Source organism: Gymnogyps californianus, chromosome 27, assembly GCF_018139145.2.
Source record: "Gymnogyps californianus isolate 813 chromosome 27, ASM1813914v2, whole genome shotgun sequence".
Lineage (NCBI taxonomy): Eukaryota > Metazoa > Chordata > Aves > Accipitriformes > Cathartidae > Gymnogyps > Gymnogyps californianus.
In genome coordinates this window covers 4,194,153-4,217,682 of record NC_059497.1, presented here as the reverse complement: position 1 = coordinate 4,217,682, position 23,530 = coordinate 4,194,153, and the positions used below count along the sequence as shown (strand labels likewise).

Genomic DNA, 23,530 nt, shown 5'->3' with positions numbered 1-23,530 from the left:
CAAGCACTCACAGGCAGAGTGGAGTTTATATGATTCATGGACATATTCTCTGCCTTTGCACATTCCTTTCTTCCCATGCCACCCAGTACCTAGGTTGGAGTCTTCTTGCAGTCTTAATACCAAAAAATTAAAACCATTTTTGTATCATATTCAGCATCCTTGGGCTCCAACTCACAGAATTACGATGAAAATCTGTCAGATGAATTTTGGGATTTATCCATAATCCCTAATATATGTTTGCACATATCACCATGATAACACGATCCAGTAGTTTGATCAAAATGTGTGTAATTTATAATAAAGTCAAGCTAGATTTATACTGTAGCATGGGTGTGGTGTTAATAAACAACAAGCACCAAAGGGAAGTAAATGCAAAGTTACTTCTTTGTAAAAATAAATAAATAACTTTGGTTGTGAATTCTACACCCATGTGTTCAAGCTGAAGACAGTTGGTACTATACCGTAGACAAATATTTTTCAACAAGACCCTTGTTTACTAAAACATGTCAAGTGCATTACTTGTCTCTCTGAAGTCCATGAAACAACTCACATGTTTAAAATAAAGCAGATTCTTTACCACTTTGCTGACTTGGCTCTTACGAGAGTGGGCAATAATTAACATTTTATATACGAGTATTTAAGTGAGCTGTTGAAGAAAGTCTAAAAGGAAGCGTCGTGTTCCCGTATCTCACAGCCCTTTGTTGACTATGGCGCTGTATCAGTTGCTACCACAGAGAACCAGTTTCCTGTATTTGAGTTCATAGTTGCCTGTCGTTTAAAAATAGAGCAGTTTGCAAAAAGCCAATATACCATAGCTTTCCACTAGATTTGCTTACCACTAGCTGAATTGTGATGCTGTACTATTAGAAAAGTGCAGTTATTTTTTCAGGGAAGGTTTGTGCATCCATGTGCCTCATCCTTTCAGTTGCTTTCTGCCTTGCAGCCCATAGATATCCAGTTTCAGCAACTGGTTACAAATGGATTGTTTCTAAGTGCTGTTCAGCAAAATTCTGCGAATAAGCCCAAGGCTTTGTGCTGCTTTGTTTAGGTGGACCTGTTTTTTTCTTTTCAGTTCCAGAATGTGGAGTTGTGGCTCTGAAGATAACAGTAGCATATTCCGCAGGCCCTGAGGAAACTGAATTGTCTGGTGGTTCTTGAACGTGGAAGTAAACTTTTGGTGAAGGCTGTACGTTGACATATATAACATCCTCAGGCTTCAGCTGAGGTTGGTGCCTTATGACAGCATATATTGTGCTATCGTTCAGTTCCCCTTCTGGCATTCTACTTGCTTTGTTTCTTCTGTCCTGAGAAACCACGAAGGATGAGAAGTTAAAAAGAAATTCAGTACTTGTTGCTTCTGAATATTAGTCTTAGTTCATCTACAACCACAAATATTTCCTCCTTGTATCATGAAACTGGAGAAGAGGGGAAGGGATGCATGGGAAAAGGGAATGTGTGCTCAGAGAAGTTTAGAAAACTTCTCTTGCACAAAACGCTACTTCCTAAGATTTAAGGGGCTGGGTAGAAAGGTGCAGCAACAGTTAACACACGAAATATTTAGGGCGATTGCAACTAGCGAAGTTTTCCTTTGATGAGAAACTTTGGTGACGCTACTGAAGATTCAAGGCCGGTTAATTATCAAAATTATATATTTGTTATTACATTTATTTTTCTGAGTACTATCAAAAAAACTAAGCAGAAGGGCTATGAGTTAAATAACCAAGTTAGGTTGTGTCTGCTTTGCAACAAGATGTCAGACAATCAACAAATACAGACAGCTAGCTTTAAGTCTGCTAGCTTGAGTGGATGCTACTGTAGGATGCGTGGTAGTGCGTGCTTTATAATCCCTGTGAGTGGTGAACACAGAGCCAGTGTCTCTGCATGACAGAGATCAAACAAAGCACCAGGAACGTGGGATTTCTGATCATGTCTTACCTGCAGTGCTGCTTGTCTGAAAGAAGGATGTCTGCCAAAGGCCATCCCTTTTCCTGCCGTGAAGGACAGAATCTCCTTTGAGTGTAAAACTACACCTTTACCTTTTCATTTTAAAAATTATTACCCCCACTATCCCTTCCCTGTGATTTAACTCACATCTTGCATTTCACTCTCAGCTCAGTCTCATTGCCTCCCTGGACAATGACTGCTGTGAACAGACCTTCCTTACGTTTGGGGTGGTGGGACGACAAGCTTTAGGGGCAGGAAAACTAGACAAGAGAATTAGGGAGCTTTACCTGCCCTTTTCCTTCTGATGTAAGTGGTGACGAGGAGTATAACAGTAGCAATCAGAGCAGTTGCAGGCAGGAAGGAACTCAACACCATGAGAGCATAAAGAGTCCTGCAGGGAAAAGCATGATACCTCCATTACTATTTACAGCACCAGAGGTGACTAGGTTAATTTGGGAGGGGATTTTGTGTGTTTGAAAATGGATTATGGTTCCAGGATAAAAATTCAGCATGCAAATATTACCCCTGCTGTCTCTAAACAAGCGTGGTTCCGTGAGGTCAGTACTGATCTACAGCCACAGAGGATCCATCCCAGCTGTATTTTCTTTGGCACTTGGCAAGCCTGGGGAACACTCAGGAGCTTGAAATCTCTTCCTGCAGTCATTTGCAGTGCTACCAGAGTTCAAAGGCATCCCTCATCAGGATGCAGTAGCCCTTCTCATGGTCTGTCTTTGATCAGGATCATTAATAGGGTCACCTTTGATCAGGCCTGGTAATAACTCTCATCTGACATGCTGTGTTGTTTAGCTGGGATCTTAGGCTGGTTTGCTTGTACATAAGGTAGAGTCATTGTAGCATTGCGGGGCCCATATAGTTGTCCCTTTTTTAACCAGGTAGAAAGTAAGAACACAGTCAAACTGAGCATCTTCAGTAGAAGCCTCAGCTGGTGCTCCTGAAACTGATAGGAACCTTCTACTGCTTTTCATGGGAATTGGGGAGGTTGGACCAAACTCTATAGGGGAGAAGGGGAAGTCTCTTTGTGTGTGTGTGCGTGCACATGCTTCAATTGTTTGTCACGTCACTCCTCAAATCCTGCAGTGCATCCAGAATGCTATACTTAAAGTCTGGGAGTCTTTGGTTTTTACCTGTGATTCTTACTGCTGTCATCTGTGAGGTTGGCAACGTCCCTCTTCTTAGTGGGAAATGAAATGGTGTCTAATTCTGCATCCAGATTCCAATTTTCTCCTTGAAAAAAAACCAAGAGCAGGTGATTTTCCCACATCAATCCATCCCTGGTGACTTCTCCTCATGCTAAAAAATCCTGCTTTGCAGGTTTGTAGAATGGTGCAGAGTTACTGCTTGCTTGTTAGCGATGAAATTGTGAAGTTGCACAAGAAAATTCATCCTGTGCTATTTACCAGTAAAAGAAAGTTAGTTAATGCAGCTGAATCACAGGAATGGGATCAACCAGTTCCTCAGGTAAGAGCTGGGAGTTTTGTTTGGGTTGTTGGATAGTGCCTGTTATCAGTATTTCTAAATGAAAACATCAAGTGTAGGCCCAGCCAGAAAGCTAGTAGTAAGTAGCTACTAGGACAAGAACAGACACAGTGTGATTCCAGTTTTCTTCCCTGTGGGTTGTGGTCCTCTGGTGTTTTTTTCATTCTTGCAAAATCTTTGATACTTGATCGCATGATGCCTTGGAAAACCTACTTACTCAATGATTATATCATGCCCAGAGGGACAAATGAGATTTGGTTTCTGCTTTCCTTACAAGTTTGGGTCCTGTGACAGATCAAAGGGAAAGGACAGTTCCTGCAGGAGACAAGTTTTGTAGAAGGTATAGGTCAGCCATGAAAATTCATACCATTTTAGAGAACGATACAAAAACTGAATTGCTTATTTGGGCACTTGAATGCTGTTAGAAAGGAAGCATCTTAGAAAAAAGATGTGTCATGTGATTGCCATACACATTTTTCAGTCACATCAGAAAAATCGAAGACTAGCTTCCACTAAGTATCTTCTGTTTTCTGCCTCCCGTGCTGGCTAAAAGCAGAAAAGGAAGTAAAGTGTTAAAACAAGTACAGAAATTTACTAATGAGCAGTGGCAAAGAGATGAACTCGGGTAGAAATTCAGGCAAAGATTCAGATTGCTTGGAGTCTGTTTCATCTGCTGATGTAAATGTAAAATTTCATTAGTCAATGAAGCCAAGCCAGACTCGCCCCACCAGTTGGCTGCAATTTGTTTATACCATTAGTATGTATCAAAAATCTGCTTAAAAAAAAGAAATTCAGGAATTATCTGTGTCTCAGGAAATTTCCAGGCTCAGAAGAGAGCTCTTTAACATTGACCTGTAATCTTTCTTGTCAAGTGGTAAGAAATTGCAGACTTTTAGAAGACCATTAATTCTTTGATTAACTCACCCAAAACTTCCAGCGTGGTCCTATTCAGTAGTTTGTTTCTCCCCTGGAAATGGCTCTCAAGATGATATTCTCCTGAGTCATTAAGTTGGAGCTTTTTCAGCCACACTCTAATCATCTTCCGTGAGAAGTCATTCATCATTTCAGTCCTTCCTACTTTAATGATACTTTGATCAGAGTTACCTCTGATAATAGGTTGACATCTAATTCAGGACACCATTTTGCACCAAATAAAATGTTGAAGTTTCCTGATGTTGGCTATCACAGAATAGGAGCAACGGAGGGACAGGGAGTTCCCTTTTTTTGCAAATAGCCTTACAAGTTCTAAACAAGAGAGTGGTGATTCATTAGAGCAAGAAGACAGGAAAAAAACAATCCCCATGGCAGCATACATCTCACCCAACAAAGGAGCAGAGCTAACATCAGCACAACGGCAACTTGCAGAAGACAAGGAGATAACCAGCCCCAGTGTGAGGAGGGTGATCACTGGAGATGAAGCTGGGGTGGCAAACGGGAAATGTGGATTACTGCTGCCCTTCCTGAACATGGGCTGTATCGGGTTCCAGGGCTGTTATTGCTGTCAAATTCCCCAGGTGCTGGGACATGGAGCCACCTCAGCGTATTTCTTATGCCTCATACATATGTTCAAGTTTAAGAGGGTATTGCTCTGTCTCATGAGTCTTCTGCATGAGTTATCAAAGCTTTTCTGTGTGAAAGGTTTCTGTGACTGTAAAACGCTTTTAACACAATGGAAAATTTTGTGCAAAAGCACGTATTGATTTTTAGTTTTCATCAACTTACTTGAAATATTTCTGTCCCAAACCCATTTGTTTTTAATTAATACAATCCTACAAAATTGTATTCATTGTTTTTGATGGTAATCCATAAAATATTGATTATTTTCTTTTTTTTTTCCTTTGAAACTTTTTTATTTCATATGGCGAAAATAATTTCCTGGCCACTTCTGGCTCTAGATACATATAGGTACATATTGTGGTTCTATGTTGAACTATATAATAGAATTTCACCCTGTCCTTGATAACCTCTAGTAGGATCTCTATGTCTAGATACACCATCTTTTGCTGTGAAACAAAAATGGAAATGACACATCATTCTTGATTTATTTTAGCTGTCTCCCACCCGGTGCACTGTTGACCTCATAGCTCACCCTCAAGTGAAACCACCATCTGTATTCTTTGCAGCAGAATATGCTGCAGATCACCCCACACCCCACGCTGATTTGTGCCAGAATTCTCTCTTCGAAGTGCTGTCATGATCACAGAAAACCAGCCACGTCCAAAGTCTGTCAGGTCAACTGAACGATGCAGTGCACGGTTAAGGTTAATCCTTTCTTTTAAAGGGGAACTCAAGGCTAAGACTGGACAAGACTTTTCTGACAGCTCCTTGCACCAAAATTTCTTCTCACGTAAATTCTTGTGGATGTCCTATGAGCAGTTAGCTCTGGAGGACTCTCCCTCTGAATGCAGAAACGCTTGTGTGTCCTCTCCTGCCATGCATGATTCTTCCAAAGAAAGAAGATGATGTTGCAACTAGTCACAGCTTAGTATGCCAGTTTTTCTTACATTATACCGCCGCGACCCTCATATCGGGTCTCTGAGAAGAGTAATTTAACTCTGCAGGTTTGCCTAAATAAACTTCTATGCTTAGCCTTAGTGCCACTACCCTTTTCCATTTTTATTTCTATTGTTCCTCTCTGTGGACTCAGTATTTATGTGCAATAAGAAAGCAAATAGCAGCTAGCCTGTCTATGACAATACCTGATCCATGATGTATCAGGAGAGAGCAACAAACACAGATTTTCCTCCCCATATGCTAGGTGATTTCAGACTGAGAACTTTGCAATAGTGCGAGAGAAAGGTCTCAGAAGCTTGCCAAATGTCCCACCATGAAGTTCAGTTTCTGGACAAAATACAGAACTACTATAGACAAAAACAAGAACCCAAAAGCTTGTATAATTAAAATAAGCAAATTTCAGGCTGACATTTCCTCCCCTCATTGACTTCTGAGAATCTCATTCTGTGCGTGGCTATAGATGGCCTGAATAAAAAGTGCTCAAGCAAGTAACAGTGTGCAATGCATGCAACAGTACAGAGAGCATCCTGTTCCTAGGAGAAGCGAAGAGTCTCTGAGCCTTACCTGGTAATGCCAGCAAGAGCAGCAGGGCTGGGAAACCCCCCATCCTGAAGCAGAAAGTGTTTTAGGGCATAGAGGAAAAAAACGTGTCCCAGAGCTTCTTTATCACCGAGAAATTCTCTGTTGCAGAGGAAGCTAACTTGCTCTGTCACTTGCAGTCGTCTGCTGCCTAGAGTGATGATGCCAGTTTGGAATTGCTGAGAATATCTTTTAACCACAATCTTAACATTACTTCTTGGGTGGGAAGGCTGCATAATGTTTACTGGCTGCTTTTTCGCTTTAACTATATTGTTGTCTAGATAGCCATATTTAGCAATCAGGCTGTGTGGCTGGAAAAGAAATAGGCATTTTCGGTCTCTAGTGCTACCTTGATACATTACAGAGCAGCTTTCAGTTGGATGTGTTCATCCTTACTGCTGCTTTGCATGCAGTTCATCCTACTCGCTACTTACATGCGAGTTTTATACCCCTTGTTCCCAAAGCCCTTGTAGAGCGGTGGAGAACCATCGCTGTGCCATCACAGAGGCAGTGGATGGCCCTGCCTGAGGTCTCTCAACAGGTTGCGGCTGGAACTAGGACCCAGATCTCCTGGTTAGAGCTGCGATTCCCTTGTTTTATAGCACGTCTAGCTGGGCACCACAGTACTGTCCAGGAATACTGAAGCTAGGTTTGTGTTAGTAGAGCTGCAGTGGTGTGCGACTGTGTATGGGCTAATTTACCCTCTGGAAATAGAGGAAATTAGTTTAGACAGAGCACAACGATGCATAGCCTGATCTGGTTTTGGGATCTGAGCTGCTGTTTCTGCGTGGTGCTAAATGGAGCTGGCTGGATGTGCCAACCTGCCCAGCTGGCTCACAGCATTTCTGCACGTTATAAACACACCAGCATGCTCTAAGTGTTACCACTTCTTTGGGTGATATATTGTGATCTGGTGTACTGCAGCTCTTTATCATGAATCCACACTAAGTCAGACAATCAGTTTGATTTTATTTAGCTTTGCAGGCAGTGCAGGCAAAAGAAGTGTGAATGCCCTTGGGTTTGGGGTTTTCCTGGGAGAGCTAAATGCAGCTTCACTTTGGGGAGTGATGAACAATGATCACATGTTGGTAACATCCCCTTGAGAGGGTAGAAAAAATACAGGGAGAAATACAGAGAGACAGTTCATTCTTTGTTCACAAAGTCATTTGAGAAATGAAGAAGCAGGCTCAGAGCTGCATGTAGACTTCACATCCCTTTCTGTTTTGTTCTGCAGTTCCTTACGCCTTTCCACAGTGACTGTTCACCAAGGATCCACACTGTCCAAGGCAGTTTTTGGGAGCTAGTGTTCATCACCTTGGAAAGACAGAGTCTCTCACCTGGCACTGCTGTGAGATGACATGAAGTTGATGGGTCTCAGTTCAGACCCTGGTGGAATGATACTGGGGATGGGTATCTGGAATAACTCTGCCTGGTGGTGTGGTGCAGCTACTGGCAGTGACTGGAGATGATAGCAGAGCATGGCATTGCCAAAAGTGTGTCAAAGGCTCAGTCTTTAGAGAGCGGAATCTCAGTTAAAAAGCTGATTTCTAGACAAATAATAATACTAGCTTTCAATACAAACCATCTAGTTCTGGTTATATTTCATGCTTTTGGGGGAAGCATTCAGCTATTTTGTAGAGACATGTAGGACACCTTGAAAAAAGCTATTAGTTCTTTAACACTGATCTTCAATGAATCAGGAGAAGTTTCTTGGAGATTCGAGAGTGTCCTTCCATTTTTACATTATGTGGATGTGTTTGTGAGTTGCTCAACACATGGTCGTTGAGATGTGTTACCTGAACTTCTATTTATGTTCACTAGTGTATCTGTAGTTTTATTTATAACAAAGCGTTTGCCAGTAGCTGTATAGAGCAGCAAAGTTTTTTCTGGCCTAGCAATGAGCTGGGGGAAAACTGAGCGGAGTTCTCTCACCTTTACCATGCCTGGGGAAGCATCTCTGCACATAGATAAGTCTGTGCTGGATCTCTTGACAGAAAGACTTCATAGTCCTCCTTTCCCTCTGGCCCTCAATCCCATCCTCTTCCATTAGGTTCAGGTGTTACTGGCAGCATCTTTTCAGTTCATTTGTGCTGGAAAAAGTTGGTCAGCGCCAATGAGAAGAGGTGGTAGATGGTGACATTCCCTCTCTAGAATGATAGGTTCATCGATACCTATGGTTAGTAGGCGATCCTTTTCTTATGGCAGGTGTCAAAGCTTCGCCTGCAAATGCTTGATGTTCATTTCTCTGTGGATTCCCTTTGGTTTGGCTCTAGGCAGTGCTCTCCCAGGAGGGGCTGATGCCATCATGTGCGAGGTGACCAGCGAAAGGGAGGACCTGCTGCTCATTCAAGCTTGGGTTCTTCTGCTCTGTTTCTCTGTTCTTCCTACTGTTGCCAATTATAAAGATCAGCACAGCCACCACGAACTTAGTAACCAGGAATCCAGCAATGATGTAGAAGACAGTGAAATCAGCTTCAGGAGGGATGCTATGGGGAACCATAAACACAACAATGAAAGGGATGGTTCAACCTTTAAAGAAACTCTTGTAGTACACAATGTGAAGATGGTAACATCTCCTGCCAACAGCCAGTCCCTGCCTGTGCGCAACAGAACCTGGGGAGTTAGAACAACTATAATAGGTTATCTCACAGATGGATAAATTATGATCTGCAGGAGTTGTTTTACTTGGCACTGAAGCACTGCATTTTCTGGATTAGGATAAAGCTGCTGTTTAGAAACCACACAGCAGCTCTAGGAATTGTCACAGATTAGGAAGAGGTAGAGAATATGCCTGTGGTGGTATTCCTCTCAGCTTCAAATGGGGTTGCTGATGCTAATCTGCCTTAGTCCTAGGAAGACTAGAGATCACAGCAGGAGGAGTTTTATGGCTTACCTGGAGATGCTCTGCACAGCACTAGGCTCCTCTGGTATTTGGGTCTCCAGGACAGCTGATGATAGAAACAGAACAGTTTAGTCTGCAGATGTTTCTGGGTGATATTCATTGGTGTCACCAACACCAGTGCCCCAGCTCTAGGCATAGATAACCAAGGTGAGATTGGGCACTGGGCTGTGTGCTAGAAGATTAATCTGGGTAGCAATAAGGGGATGACATGTGTTAGATGTCCTGTAACAGTGAGGTCATGTTGCTGTAAATCAGGAACTAAAAAGAGGCAACTAAACACGGTACCTCCTTAGAATAAGACAAAAGCAGATGTTTACTAAAGTGAGGCCTTGGCATCTGCAGACACATGTGAAATTTAAGTAGGAACTCAGGAGCCCCCCTCCATTCCGTACACCACAGTGATGTTCTCAGCAGCACGGGATATACCTGTCAGCACTTCCACTTGCACCTTCCTTAAGCTGTTTGTTTCCCCCAGGTAGTCAGTTTTGCACTGGTACAACCCAGCATCCTGCTTCTTGAGTCGCTTCATGGTCACTGTCAGGACCCCTTCACGGACATTGTCACTGATGGAGGTGGTGCCATTCCTGTTCTTTAGGAATGGCAGCCAGAAGCGTCGGGCGCTCACCACATGTTGGCACTTGGTCTCATCGATCTGCTTGCACCAGCTCTTTTCTCTCCACCGCTGCTGCCAGGGGTTATAGGTGCAGTTGACAGAAATGGTGCCCCCCTCCATTCCATACACCACAGTGACGTTCTCTGCAGCACAGGATGCTAGGAGAGAGGGACAAAGTGGTGAGCCAAGTCTCTTTCATATCTATCTCTTACCACTATGTTTATGCTAAACGTCATTTTCATCTTCTACAACTCTAGTGACAGCTGCTGTCAACTGAAGGGCTGTCACCTGTCTGCTTCCCCCGTGAAGGATACAGCGTGCTCCGATTCAGAGTCTTGGTTCAGACTTTCTTGAAATGTGTCTGTAGTGATCCCTCTGACTGGTGTGTTATTTGGCTCTTGCCAGGCAGCTATTCTTCTGTGGGGGGACTGAGGGAAGGAGGAGGTATCAGCTTCATTAATATTTGCAGATTTTCTGAAGCTCAGGAAATTTTGGTCCTTGCCTTCTCTTCTGGCCCTGTGGTGACTGCTCTGGATTGCAGTCTGGAGCTCAATCACATCACTCTGTAATCATTGGGCTCCTGCCTAGTAAGGGCAAGCAGTTTGTCAGCATGATTAGGGGATTAATATAAACTTGCATTTTCCTCTGGTCCTGAGGAGCGTGAAGCTGGGCACTCAGGTAGATTGAGTTGGCATCAGGCAAGCTGTCTTGATTTTTAAAAGCTCTTTTTACAAGGCAGCTCATAAAAACATAGCTTGACCCAATAATGACAAATTGTTTCTGTGTAACTCTTGTTAGGCGAGTCGTGCTGTAACACCCCTGCTTTGCATCATCCAGCCTGCTTCCTTGCATACAGCTGCAGCAAGGCAGCTTGCTTCAGGTTTTGGCCTTGAGCTCAGCCCTTCCACCTATGTTCATAGATGCAGATTGGGCTCTGGGGTACCCTCTGCTGCGGAAAAGGTCCTTTGCAGTAAATGCCCATGAAGTTTACCCCCATTTTATGGCTCTTTACACAGCCCGAGAGAAGCAACACAGCCCTGAAAAATGCTAGAATCACAGTGACACCTACAAACCAGTGTCCAGCTAGCTGTTTAGGAGGTGACTTCTTAATCCCACTCCTCATTTCTAAGACCAGGGTCTTAGCAATTTTTTTCACCCTATCTTTTAATATCCTACTAATTTTAATCGTGGTGACAACTCGTCTTTGACTGCTTTTTTTTTTGCCTTAGTTCCTTATTTCTAATTTCCATTCCTCTTTATGTTAGACAAAGGCAGAGGGGACAGTCTCAGCTATTAACAGTTCCAGAGAGAAGTGCAGTGTCGTATTTGTGGAAACCTCTGTATTTCTAGTGAAAAAATTCAGAGGCTAGTGCCTTCTGTGAAACCATAAGTAATGATAAAAAAGAAGTAAATTAAAAAATAGGCTCTTGTGAGGACTTTGTGCTGGCTGAGCCTTTTAGTAACACTTCTTAAAATAATTTCAACTATTCTAAGTGAATTGTAAACTAAAAAATCTGAAGATCTTTCATGCTTGACTGGAAGAAGGCATGAAAATGGATCTGTGCTCTCCAGGTATCCAACACCTACAAGTCTTTATCCTGATACGTTGCTCCACTCAGTTGTTCCAGTCAAGGCTTACCTCACTGCATGTCCAGTCCAGTCCTGTGCAATCCCTCTAAACATTTTAACTCCCTCTCCTATTTCTCTTGTGGACCCCTCCTCACCTCCAGTTCTGCCCCTCCAGTTCCTGGAACAGCCCCAGGGGTTTGTTTTTTGGTTTTGTTTTAAATAGAAACAGCATTGCAAAAAATCTCTTGATCAGAACCATGGCATTTAAAGATTTGCTGATGCCCCTGTGGAAAACTTTGTGTCATTATCTTTTCTACCAATTCTGCTGACAGATCATTTACTATTTGTGTTCCTCCTCCCTTCTTGTGTGCTACTGAAAAAAGTATAGTGGACTTTTTTCCAAACTCATTCAAATTTTTGAGACAGGTTTCTATGCTCCCAAAGCCTCAATCTGTTGCCTTTCTGTGCACTGCTGCAAGTATCTGGGATCTCCAAAGTGTGGCTGGAGAAAGAAGGCTGCCAGCTGGCAGTACCAGCTGGGTTCTGTGCCTTGCTTCTCATTTCAGATGAACATTGCTTTCCAAGCTAAAAATAATAGTTAAGTGCCGAAGATTTCAGAGATGTCTCCTTCATTGACTTTTATTTTCCTCCTCCTGAACCCTAGCTGCAGCAATTTACATTCGAAGCCCTACAAATGCAAACAAACAGGATTTTGCAATTTCACATTTCACTCTGAGAAGGCACACAAGACTTCTGTCAACAGTGTTTCCTGTTCTGACTCAAAAGGATCCCTATGAGAAAAGCTGAGCACTTGGATCACCACTGGCCCTTTGTTAAATTAAGGGAAAAGAGCAAACTGAGGAAGGAGTCCGCCGTCCCTTCAATATAATTGGGGAGGAGGAGTAGAGTGCAGAATACACTCCAGTGCTCCAGGTTCCCTCTGCTTGCATTGCATTGGACCTTGCAGTGTACAGACTGGCAGTAAGACTCTTTATCCATAGTAAGTGCTTGTATTGGTCTTCCAGAGAACTGCATGCTACAACGAAGATGCCTTTGCATCCGGAAAGAGCTATTGTCTTTCAAGACCTGTGCAGTCTTTTCCCGTAGCTTTATCAGTAATCTCATACGAGGTGCAGGTACAGACTGAGTTTTGCACCAATCCTTTACCCTATCTGTTAACTGAAACCCAAGGCCATGTATGCTTTCTTACCTGACAAGAAGACCAAGAAGATGAGGTGCACGAGCTTCTCCATGTCAGTCGAGCAACAAAGGGGACAAGAGAGGAGTCTGGAGAAAAGTGAAAAGGGCTCTTGCCCAAGAGCAGCTTGCTTTTCCCCCCTCCTTGCTCTGCCGGAAGGAATGAGCACAGGAACTTGGCATCTTTTTCGTCCTGCATATTGAGCAATTCACCAGGGACGGGCATTTTGCTCGTGGGCTGAAAATTCAGGCATCAGCACTGCCCACTCACAGCCACGATTTAGTCTAGACAGCCTGAAAGAGAGCATCATGTGATGGCCTGAAGCCGTGGTACTGGGAGTCCCTCTGAGCTCCACAATGGTGCCTGTCCATGAGAGCAGGCTTTACACACAAGCTTTGCATGGGGTGAATTTCTGGAAAGCCGAAAGGGAAAGAGCAGCTCTCGTCGAGACTCTGCAGGTAGCTCAGTCAGCATCACGAGGGTGAAAGGAGGGCAAGGACATAATCTTGTGGGTATTTTCAGGAGAAAGAAGATTTAGAAGAGCCTGTACGTGAAGCATTCTTATTTGACATATAACTGAAGACAGGAAGACAAGACCACTGTGCTGAGTGAAGCTGCGAGGTGCTTTAGATGAGCGAAACAGACATCTTTCTTTTGTACCTAGCAGAAAGGACATAAGCTCAAGGGGGCATTGATGCAGAGCCCGTCAGTGCCATACTGATGCAGTAGTTCAGGACTGCAGTTAAGGGAGCCTCCTTTAGCTTTAGCAAACTGGTATGCTGTGGATGGGTTACTGTTTTTTCTTTTTTGAATTTATTTACTTGGAGATGTTCCATACAAGTACCAATAGACCCTGGCTTCTTAACTTGTGTGCTTATCTGCTTCTTAACAGGCAGATAAACCTGCAGGTCTATCCATTCATAAATGTGCCTTCTTTTTCTTTCCTCTGATTAGTGTTTAAGAAAATGGTACCTTACAGTATCCAAAAATTCTCCGTGAGGCTTACTGATTGCAGTTTTTGTTCATTCTTGCTCCAGTGAGCACAAATCTGGATTCTCTTTGATCAGAAGCAACTGTCTCCCTGAAAATGTCTCTCTCCCACTCAGTTGTTTTCTACTATTACTCTTCCACTGTTTGACCCAGTGTAACTGACTGCATGAATAGCAAATAGTTAGGGGAATCTTGGGCTGAATGAACCTTTTCCAGAACCATTTTCTTTTTCTTTCTGTCATTTCAAGGTAAACATATCAACTCTGAAAATCTCACAAAATAGATCAGCTTCCCTGCTGCAGCCATAGCAAGAGAAGCGTATTGGATGTGCCTGGTTTGTGACTACGGAGTGGTTCAGGCCCCTTTAATTTGCCACTTGTCTGCAGAGGTTGGTGCAGCCAAATAAAGTGCCAGCGTTTCTGGTCTTTTGAAGAAAGTGAGCTGAGCCCCAGCAAACTCATTTCATATTGCTCGCCACATGACTGCTAAATAAAGGCAGCAAATGCATCATTTGGAGTATTTCCAGCAGAGAGAGGGAAGTAATGGTATCACTTTCCAAGGCCCTGGTGAGCTTTTCCATGAAACTGCTCATGCATTTCTGGTCTCCTGTGACTTTAGAAGGCAGCACAAAAGCTTGCTTTCTACGGTGTAGCCAAAAAAATAAACAGTGCTGGCAGTAGGCATGCTGGTTTGTATTGGTCTTCCAAAGAACTTCGAAAGAACCAGCTGCACTGGTGAATAGGCTGGGAAGAGCTGCTTAAAGTACAGCACAGTGCTGCGAAAGAACGGAGCTACATCTGAGACTGGCTGGATAGTGATTGCTGCAGAGATGCAAAGATGCCTCATAACAGTGAAGGCGAGAGACCAAGTGCATTGGAAAAACATGTTTGATGGTTTATGGTGTGATTATTCAGGATAGCAGGGTTTGATGAGGTCCCAGCCAGTCTAGTGTTCTTGTGGCAGCTCTTGGAAACTGCCAGCCTGCATCAGAGCTGCACTGGAGATCTACAAATATATCGCGTGTCTGACTTACTTAGACATTTACATCTGTAAATAATCCACTCTTAATTACCATCGTGTCCCTTCTGTTACATAATCTGATGTTGAGACCAGCCCTCTTATGCTCACACTTCTTCCTCTGTTGTCTGTGTCATACTTCCTGCAACTTCTTCGCACAGCCTACCAGTTTCTTGCTCTGTGCTACTGTCTGTGCAGACCTTCCTCATGCCTGTCTCAGGGCTCATCCTCGCAGTCAGCACAGCAAGGCAAATTCTGTTCAAAAACGTCCCAGTGCCCTGTCCACTCCTCTAGTGCAATACCACATGTTGTTCCCTTCTTTCCTTTCTCCAGAAACACTCGGTTTTGGTTCTCTCTGCTTGTCTGGATTCCACGCTGCCTTGGTTTAAGCAGCCACTTTGTGTGTTCTTGGCAAACAGAGGGTGTACGACAGCAGGCCAGCCAGAAGTTGTTGAACAAAGTAAGGGCCTTTGATGAGGAGGTGGTGAAAGGACAGGGCATTCTGCACAAGCTACACATGGGAAGCCATGCCTGTAACTTCAGATTTCAGCTGCTGCTTCATTCTGTTTTTAATGTACAGGCCTCGAAGAGTGCATAAATATGCTGTGGCTGTGGATGACCCTGAGAGCAAATTCAGCCCTCAAGCTTGGAAATAATTGAGTTGTCTAGAGGGTACAGTGTTGGAGACTCTCACTAGCGTAATCCACAGCAGCCGCACTGAATCCATCCCGCAACCCTCTGCACTCTGTGAAGGGACACTTGTACACACACTCAGTAGTGTCATCACCTTCATTCCCTCTTACCCCCCAACTCCAGCGTGCACACTCTATTTCTTGATCTAAAGCTAAACATTTAGTTTTAGTTTGAAAGCCTCTTACCATCTTACTTCTTACCTAAGCAGACCGATACATTTAGGTTGTAGGGGAATTTGCATTAAGTCTCAAGAAGTGTACGTATTACTTATATGCACCGTTGTTGTTTTGTAGCTACAAGACCTTCTGGTGCTCAGATTCATACAGCACAATCCTCAGTTTGCAAAGTTTGCAATGCAGGATATCATCGTGTTGCAATACACCCTCAAGCTATGTACCTTCAGGTAGATGCTGGTTCTGCTTATTCTTATAATCCAGTGCTCATATCCTCCACCCATTACATAGCAAATGAACCTGGTCACAGCAAGGTTAGAGTTTTATCCCTACAGCACCAGAATGAGTTTGCTTGGCCATAGTAGCTGAACCCTTAGGAGTGGGATAGAGTTTCTACCAGTGAACATAGTTGAAATACCAAACCCATCCATGTCCAGACAAATATTGCTCGTTTTCAAAAGGTCAGTCCTCCACACCTGCCTCTCCAAAAGAGTCTGCATTTTAATGGAATTGAAGAAAGCAGATGTGCAAGGGATCCTGAGAATTACCCAACACCTCCGTCTGACCTGAGAGAATCTGCACACTTGTGGCAAAATTCTCTACTGGCCTCTAAAAGGAGGGAGGTCTTAAAATGCATAAGCAACATACACATGGCAGCAAAAACATAGATCTTTCCTCAGTGTCCCATCCACACACCTTCTTCTCCCCATTCCCACTTTGTATTCCAGTTCATTTCTCCCATTTCTAGATTGTTGTGGGATTCTGTGCTTCATCCTTTGTCATTTGTTGGTAGCTGCTTGAGTGCAATGATAGCATATTCCACATCTTCATCTTTGGGTTTCCTGTGAGCCTGACTGGGTTCAATATTACAGTAGAGAGGATCCTCAGGGATGGGTCGGGATTTAAAGTTCAAGGTAACATATTTTAGGTCTTTGCTGTCATCCTTGGGACTTTCCATTCTTTCAGTGCTGTCAAGCTATGAAAAGAAAGGGAAAACACTTGTTAGCATGATTCAGTGCCAGGCCACGGCTGTTATCAAAAGAACGAGATTTTCCCAGGAGGAAAGGAGAAGCCATGTAAAAACTTCCCTTCGGTCATGACAGAGGTGAAAGAACAGAAAACTCTTTCCTTCGTCACCTCTCCTTGATACAGGTTACAACCTCATCGTCTAACCTTGGTTTCTAGTCTTTGAGTCACTTCTCAGAGATTACTAGAGAATTGCTCTAGAATTACTAGATTGCTCCACTGTGTTTTTTTCCTACTGGAGTTTCCTTACTTTAATTACCCGCCCCCCCCCCTCCAGCTAGGAACATTCCTCTCTGGTGACATTAAATACCATTTCCCCTCCTGCTCACAACCAAAAATGAGCACCAAGGTCCTCATCAGATGGGTCAGCCAGCTCCTCACAGACTATTGGTAAGGGATTCAGTACCATATGGGAAATCTATTGTTTTCCTTACCTGTGCTATGTCCTCTGGTTTGTCATAGGTGTGCTCTGCTTGTCTGTTACCTTTGGAATGAGCCAAAATCAGAGGGTTTAGAAGTAGAGAAGTCCATGAAATGCCTGGGCATTGCCTATGCTTCAGGAGTTTTGGGGAAGGCTGTGGGATTTCCCAGTGATATAAGCAATAATGGGTGTGCCAGTGGGACCCATCTGCCCTGAATCTGGTGAACACATTGCTCTCACTTCTCCTCTAACGTATTAGGAGGTGTCCTGTGCAGAGTCTGGAGGAAGATGGGTTTGACTTATTGTGAGAGGACATTACAGCAAGGAGCCTGCCTTGAGGCTTCCCAGGCTGCACCCGCCTTATCTTCTCCAGGGCACCGGGAGTTGGGAATAAGCTCACCTGGAGTGGAAAAGTGATGGCCAGAGAAGGCCCTGTTTGGTACGACTAGAACATAAGGCATCACCAGTCTCCACATACCTCTTCTCTTCAGCTGCTTGCGCCGCCTGACGCACAGTGTTATCAAGCTGATGAGTGCCAGGATGAACACGATGCTCAGGACCCCAGAGAGTATGACGAAGGTGTTTACATTTGAGCTGAAGCCAGGAGAGCAAAGGAGTTACCAGTGTTAGATGGTAGCACAGCATGATGCTGGCGCAGCCCATTACCAAACAGTGACCAAAAAAAGGGACAGGGATAGCTTTTATGCACTTGGAAGGAGGGTCTGGTTCTCCTCCAGCAACGCTATCTTGATTTTTCTACCTGGCTATGCCTTCTGAGCTTTTCCTAAACTACCCTCCGGGCTTTAAAAACAAGCCACTGTTCAAAGTTCAAAGCACAATTCCAGGCTTTCTGGAGCAGGTCCTGCCTTTTGCTCCTGTGTTTTGCTGCACCTGGTGCACTGGAGCTGATGTATGATTGTACTCTTAGGTGCTGCTGTAGTGTTGATGACAGCAGATGTCCAAAGGGGAAGAAAATACTTTACATTTAACAGCCTCGTAAATAGAAGGATAAAATAGCAGCCAAGGACTATTTCATTGTTAAATATTCATGGACAGGAGTGAGCAAAATCAAGACAGAAAGGCTTAGGGGCAGAATCTGGGGGTTTCTGTTGCTGCAAAGAGCACAGCCCAAAGAGATAAGGATAGAAAAGTGGATAGGCATCTACATTCCAGAAAGCTATGACTTGATTTTACCAATCTGCTTCTTCCTTTGTAATTACACTCTGGGCAGGAGCTGGAAGAGGAGAGGTGTGCTGGTTTTGGCTGGGATAGAGTTAATTTTCTTCATAGTAGCTTGTATGAGACTATGTTTTGGATTTGTGCTGGAAACAGTGTTGGTAACACAGGGATGTTTTAGTTACTGCTGAGCAGTGCTTACACAGAGCCAAGGCCTTTGCTGCTGCTCACCCCACCCCACCAGCGAGCAGGCTGGGGGTGCACGAGAAGTTGGGGGGGATACAGGGGACAGCTGACCCCAACTGCCCAAAGGGATATTCCAGACCACATCATGCTCAGCATATAAAGCTGGGGGAAGAAGAAGGAAAGGGGAGGACAATTGGAGTGATGGCGTTTGTCTTCCCAAGTCACCGTTACGCGTGATGGAGCCCTGCTTTCCTGGAGATGGCTGAACACCTGCCTGCCGACGGGCAGTGGTGAATGAATTCCTTGTTTTGCTTTGCTTGCGCGTGCGGCTTTTGCTTTACTTATTAAACTGTCTTTATCTCAACCCACAAGTTTTCTCACTTTTACCCTTCCGATTCTCTCCCCCATCCCACCGGGGGGGAGCGAGCGAGCGGCTGTGTGGGGCTCAGTTGCCGGCTGGGGTTAAACCACGACAAGAGGCCATCTTTGGTAAGGAAACCTGTCATATCTAATTCCTCTGTAAGCAGGAGTCTTCAGAATGCCCAGAGCCTGCCTACCCCAGGAAGACAGGCGTATTGTGGAGGGGACATTAATACCTCTTGTCTGTGTTCAAGCTCAGAGACTTTCTTTAGGCCTTACCTCAGTGCTGGGGCGTCACCAGAAGGGGTTGCTTGACTTGTGCCTGCAGTACCTGACAAAGTTGTTCCAGCCAATACTGCAATCATCAACATGAAGAGAAGAATAATCACTACTGGGCTGCTTTGCCTTTACCAGCTAAACTTCCCTGCCATTGCTACCATGGATATAAATCCACTCCCGCTGTGACACCCAACACTGACAAGCTGCTCAGGCTGTAACCTGTATCATCAAGACTTGCTGGCAGCAGGCAAAGCAACGTAAGGATCAAAACGTGGGAGGGAGGGGCAAGGAGCTCAGCAAGAGCCCCGCTCTGTGTGTACCCACCCCAATGCATGGCAGAAGGAAGTGCTAGAAGTGCAAGCAGATCTGCTCTATGGCAAAGATCTTCAGGTAGCAATGAAGTACTTAACAACTCTGCGCTTAAGCAGACGGCGGTTTGTGAAAACTAAGCAAAGAGCATTGTCCGTGAAAGACTCAGTTGCTTCCAGGACTGTTTCTGTGCCCAGGGGAGGTTGTGCGTGCAGGAGCCTGCTCGCTTAGAGACTGCATTCAGTCCTATGTGTTAGGATTTTCACCTAGAGAATTATGCCATCCCCTCTCATCTTCTGGATTGCCGTATCCCTTCAGTGCTGTTCTGCCACGTTCCTGAAAGACAGGCTGCAGCATGGTGCGGGTCTGCCACAATCCGGTGCCTAAATGTTATCCCTTACTGCTAAAACATCATGCTGAAAGAAAACCTAGAAGTCACAGATCTTTAAAATATGGGTCTAAAGGTTGTCCCCTTGGCAACCAAATCTGAAGGTCTTAACAGTCTTTGAAAGCCAAGGGATGAGTTGCTATAAAGGGGCAGAACTGCTATCATGAGAATGAGTGACAGAAACACCTCTGTGAAGATGGCTGAAGCTGCTCTCGGGTAAAAGAGAAGCAACCCAGCACGCACAGGTAGTTCAGTTCTGATCCCTGCTGCTATGGTTGGTATGAGAAGGTACAAAGATGTAGGGTTTGGGCAGGGAAACACAACCAGATGTAACATGGGAGGTGGCGTAAGCTGGGCAGTGCAGAGACTAGAGGGAGAGAGTAGGAAAGTGAGTCTGGAATCTACAACCACCCACGTTTCCCTACAGGTCAGTACTCACTCTCAGAAATACTGAGCATAACCTCCACCATTCGGAGAAGCTGACCGTGTTCATAAAGCGCACACCAGTACACGCCGGAGTCCTGTGCCTGCAGCTTCTCCATGGTGATGGTGACAATCCCCTGCTGGGTGTCGTCCTGGATCGTGACTCTGCCTTCCTGAGGTGTCCTGCCGTACCCTGAGGGCTTCGAGTTCGTGGTGACCAGTATGGTACATGCTTTCCTATCATCTCCCTCTTTGCACCAGGCTTTGCTCACAGCCCCATAGTCTGGGGCACTGTATGCACACTGGACAGAGACATTGCCTGACTTCTTGGCTGTGTATTGTTGGGTCCCTGGAAAACACCCGGCATGTCTGGTGAGATCCCAAAGCAGGCACAATGGCACCCCTTCCCCATCACTGGAATACAGGCTGTGAACCGAATGCTCCCTGGATCTCCTTCTACCTCCAGACATGAGGAGCAGAAGGGGACTGGACCCAGATTACTCGTGCAGAGGTGAGTCACAAATTGGGTGGGGGTCCTGTCCCCCTTCCTTTGGTTCCCCCAGGGACCGCATACTCACAGGTCCTCAGCCCGTAGGTTCTGGGAGGCAAGGACCAGGGAGGGCTGGCAGCTGCGGGGCCAGAGCAAGAGCAACACTTGGCAGTGGGGGAGGTCTCCAGCAGCGCCCAGCGTGGGCAAGCGGAGCGCTGAGCTGGGGAAGCTGCTCGTGGAGCCGCTGGGTCGGCCCTGTGGGAAGCAGTTGTGAAGAGTGGCCCCATTTGTGGGAGCTCATGGGAACGTCCCCTGAGTCTCTGCTGGGAGCAGACAGAGCGTGAAGGGTCAGGCCTGAGCTTTGGCTCCACAGGCCCAAGGGGCAGCCGCCACTGTGTCTGCCAGAGAGACGGGCAGGCAGAGAGCCATGGGTGTCACTGTGTGGTGGCAGCGCTGGGCTTCTCCGTGGCGTGGCGCAGGATGGGAGGGAGAACAAGCAGGGAAGGTGGGGCTGAAATCTGCCAAAAGCCACACTTGGCTGCCAGTAGGTACTCACTCTTGGACACAGAGAGCCTGACCTCCATTATCCGGGTGGGACGAAAGTCTCTGTAGAGCGCACACCAGTACACGCCGGTGTCCTGGGCCTGCAGCTTCTCCATGGTGATGGTGACAGTCCTTTCGTGGGTGTCATCCTGGATCAAGCCTCTGTCTGCCAGGTCTTTGCTGTTAGTCCTTGTCGAAGGGTCATCTGTCCTCAACCAGATTTTACACGCAGTCTGACCTCTTCGACACCAGACTTTTATATCTGTGCTGCGCACCAAGGCACTGTATTTGCACTGCACAGAGAAACTGTCCAACTCCCACTTGTGCAGCTCTGCAAAAGAGCAAATGTGGTCACTGGCCCGTGAGCGGTGGGCACACAGGCATCCCGGCCTGAGCTGGGCACCTGGGCCAAACTCTGCCCTGGGGCAACTCCCTCATGGACAGCCCATCAGTCAGGGCAGGAGTGAGGTAGGGCAGGACAAGAGCGAGCCGAGAGCCTGCAGGGCCAGCCGGCTCTGTGGGGCTCCTTCACCCCGTGCCTATGTGAGCAGGGAAGGCAGCGAGCAAGGCTGGGGGTCGGGGGGCTGTGGGGGTCGGGGGAAGCTGCTCAGCTGTGTGGGAGAGGGGGGACGGAGCGGGGGAAGGAATGATGTTGCTTTCTGACACGACTTGAGTTTGTGTGGGGAAAAAGGTACTCACCCTTGAAAACATTCAGTGAGATAATCTTTAGTGGAAGATACCTATAACTGTAGGAACGGTAAGCACAGTAGTACGTGCCTGAGTCCTCTGCCTGGAGGTTAGTCATGGTGATGGACACGGTCTTACGCACGGGGTCGTCCTCTAGTGTAACTTTCCCCCTTCTGGCCTGGTTTATGTATGGGGATTGTGTTGGGTAGGTTGTCTCCACTAAGGGCTCACATCGTCTCTCTCCCGTACGGCACCAGGCTTTCTGATGCTCGTGTTCAGCATACGCTGTGTAAGGACAATGGATATATAGAGTGCTTCCTTCCAATTGCCTCTCCTCAGCATCAGGTATTTGGGCTTGGAGACCTGTAAATATCAGACGTGGTGAGGGAGAGGGGAGCTGATGCAGGGCTGCCCACAGCCTCCCAACAGACACGGGCAAACTCTGCCTCCGACCTTCCCCCATGGGCCCTTGTGGCTGGAGGAACTCTGAAAACCAAGATCCATTCCCCCTGCTAAATTCACCTGCTTGGAAACGGGAAGGTTGATTTCTGGTGGGCAGTGTTGAGATTTGAGCTGGGCCCGCAACTGTGATTTAAAATCCAGCATCTTTGATTTAAAACCCACAGACATGCGAGTCCTAGAGGTGTTGGACCTTCAAGCCTAAATGGAGTCGTGCGTGGCGCAGTGTTTGGAGCTGCCCCAGCAGCCCAGCCCTGTTGTTACTGCTGCTCGCTGCAGGCAAAACGGAGACCAACCCCTCCCGTGCAGCACGCCTCAGGAGCCGGGTGGCCGTCTGTACGGGATGGCAGGATGGGGCAGAGGGAAGGAGCCGGGACAGTGTGTGTGCTGGGGATGAAATGCTCGACCCATGGCTGGGCCTGAGCTTGCCCCCAGCAGCCTGCAGCTCCTCCGTGCCGCATCCTTGGAGGATGCCCAGCGACTCATGGGTGCGAGGCTGTGCTAGGTGCAGGGCTGCCTTGATTCCCCAACCTACCGCGTGCTGAAAGCTTTGTGCTTTCTGTTGGGATGGCAGGGGAGGCAGGCGGGTGCCCCCGGACAGCTCTGTCCTGACCCAGGACTGCAATCGGAGGAGCCGAGCAGGGCCAGGCAGTGTGATGGGAAATGCCAACTGGGGAAGGCGCTGGGGCTGCTTTGGAGGCCGCAGCTCTGTGCTCCTAGGGTGGTTTGTCCTGGCAGCCTGGAAGAGCCAGATGTGCGGTGGTGGGAATTGGGGCTGCCCCTTCCCTCCCCACCCCTGCAGCAAGTTGCCCAGCTCAGAGTCCTGCTGGTGTTGGATTCCCCCTGACTGCCTGGACCTCCCCAGGCAGCGGGAGGTGGGGAAGGGTGTCCCACTCCCCTGGGTGCGTGGGAAGCCTGAGGCATGCCCAGCCCTTCTCTTACCTGGGAAGCAGAGCAGCAGCAGGAGGAGGACTCTCAGCTCCATGGCCATCCTCAAGCCCAGGGAAGAGGCATTGCTGGGGGCTACCCAATGTATCCCGTCCAAAAGTGTCTGCCTTGTGAGCCCTCCTGTGTCACAGTGACGCTGCTGGAGG

The 23,530-nt window shown here is 46.3% G+C and overlaps 2 protein-coding genes and 1 pseudogene across 2 annotated transcripts; all 3 read right to left on the bottom strand.

Annotated features, from left to right (window-relative positions):
- Window positions 1-971: 971 nt before the first annotated feature.
- LOC127026104 (uncharacterized) lies at window positions 972-6,589 on the bottom strand (annotated as a pseudogene).
- A 2,214-nt stretch (window positions 6,590-8,803) lies between these two features.
- LOC127026364 (triggering receptor expressed on myeloid cells 2-like) lies at window positions 8,804-13,014 on the bottom strand. The gene is given in 6 exon segments (XM_050911565.1): window positions 8,804-9,020; window positions 9,428-9,482; window positions 9,863-10,207; window positions 12,829-12,889; window positions 12,891-12,944; window positions 12,946-13,014. Coding segments are annotated over 6 exon segments (801 nt in total).
- A 3,283-nt stretch (window positions 13,015-16,297) lies between these two features.
- Window positions 16,298-23,421, bottom strand: LOC127026102 (polymeric immunoglobulin receptor-like). The gene is made up of 8 exons (XM_050911172.1): window positions 23,379-23,421; window positions 21,990-22,340; window positions 21,304-21,621; window positions 20,274-20,606; window positions 19,138-19,213; window positions 17,615-17,730; window positions 17,150-17,199; window positions 16,298-16,665 (listed from the first exon to the last, which is right to left on the bottom strand). Exons 1-8 carry the CDS (start codon window positions 23,419-23,421, stop codon window positions 16,459-16,461), a joined length of 1,494 nt encoding a protein of 497 aa, XP_050767129.1. The 3' UTR covers window positions 16,298-16,458.
- Window positions 23,422-23,530: the final 109 nt, after the last annotated feature.

Bases quoted from the DNA above. Each gene is read 5' to 3' on its own strand.
- LOC127026102 (XM_050911172.1), bottom strand. From the start codon at position 23,421: ATGGAGCTGAGAGTCCTCCTCCTGCTGCTGCTCTGCTTCCCAG. The intron at 22,341-23,378 runs GTAAGAGAAGGG...TGATATTTACAG, and splicing joins GCTGCTGCTCTGCTTCCCAG to GTCTCCAAGCCCAAATACCT. The intron at 17,200-17,614 runs GTATGTGGAGAC...CTCATTCCAAAG, and splicing joins CAAGCAGCTGAAGAGAAGAG to GTAACAGACAAGCAGAGCAC.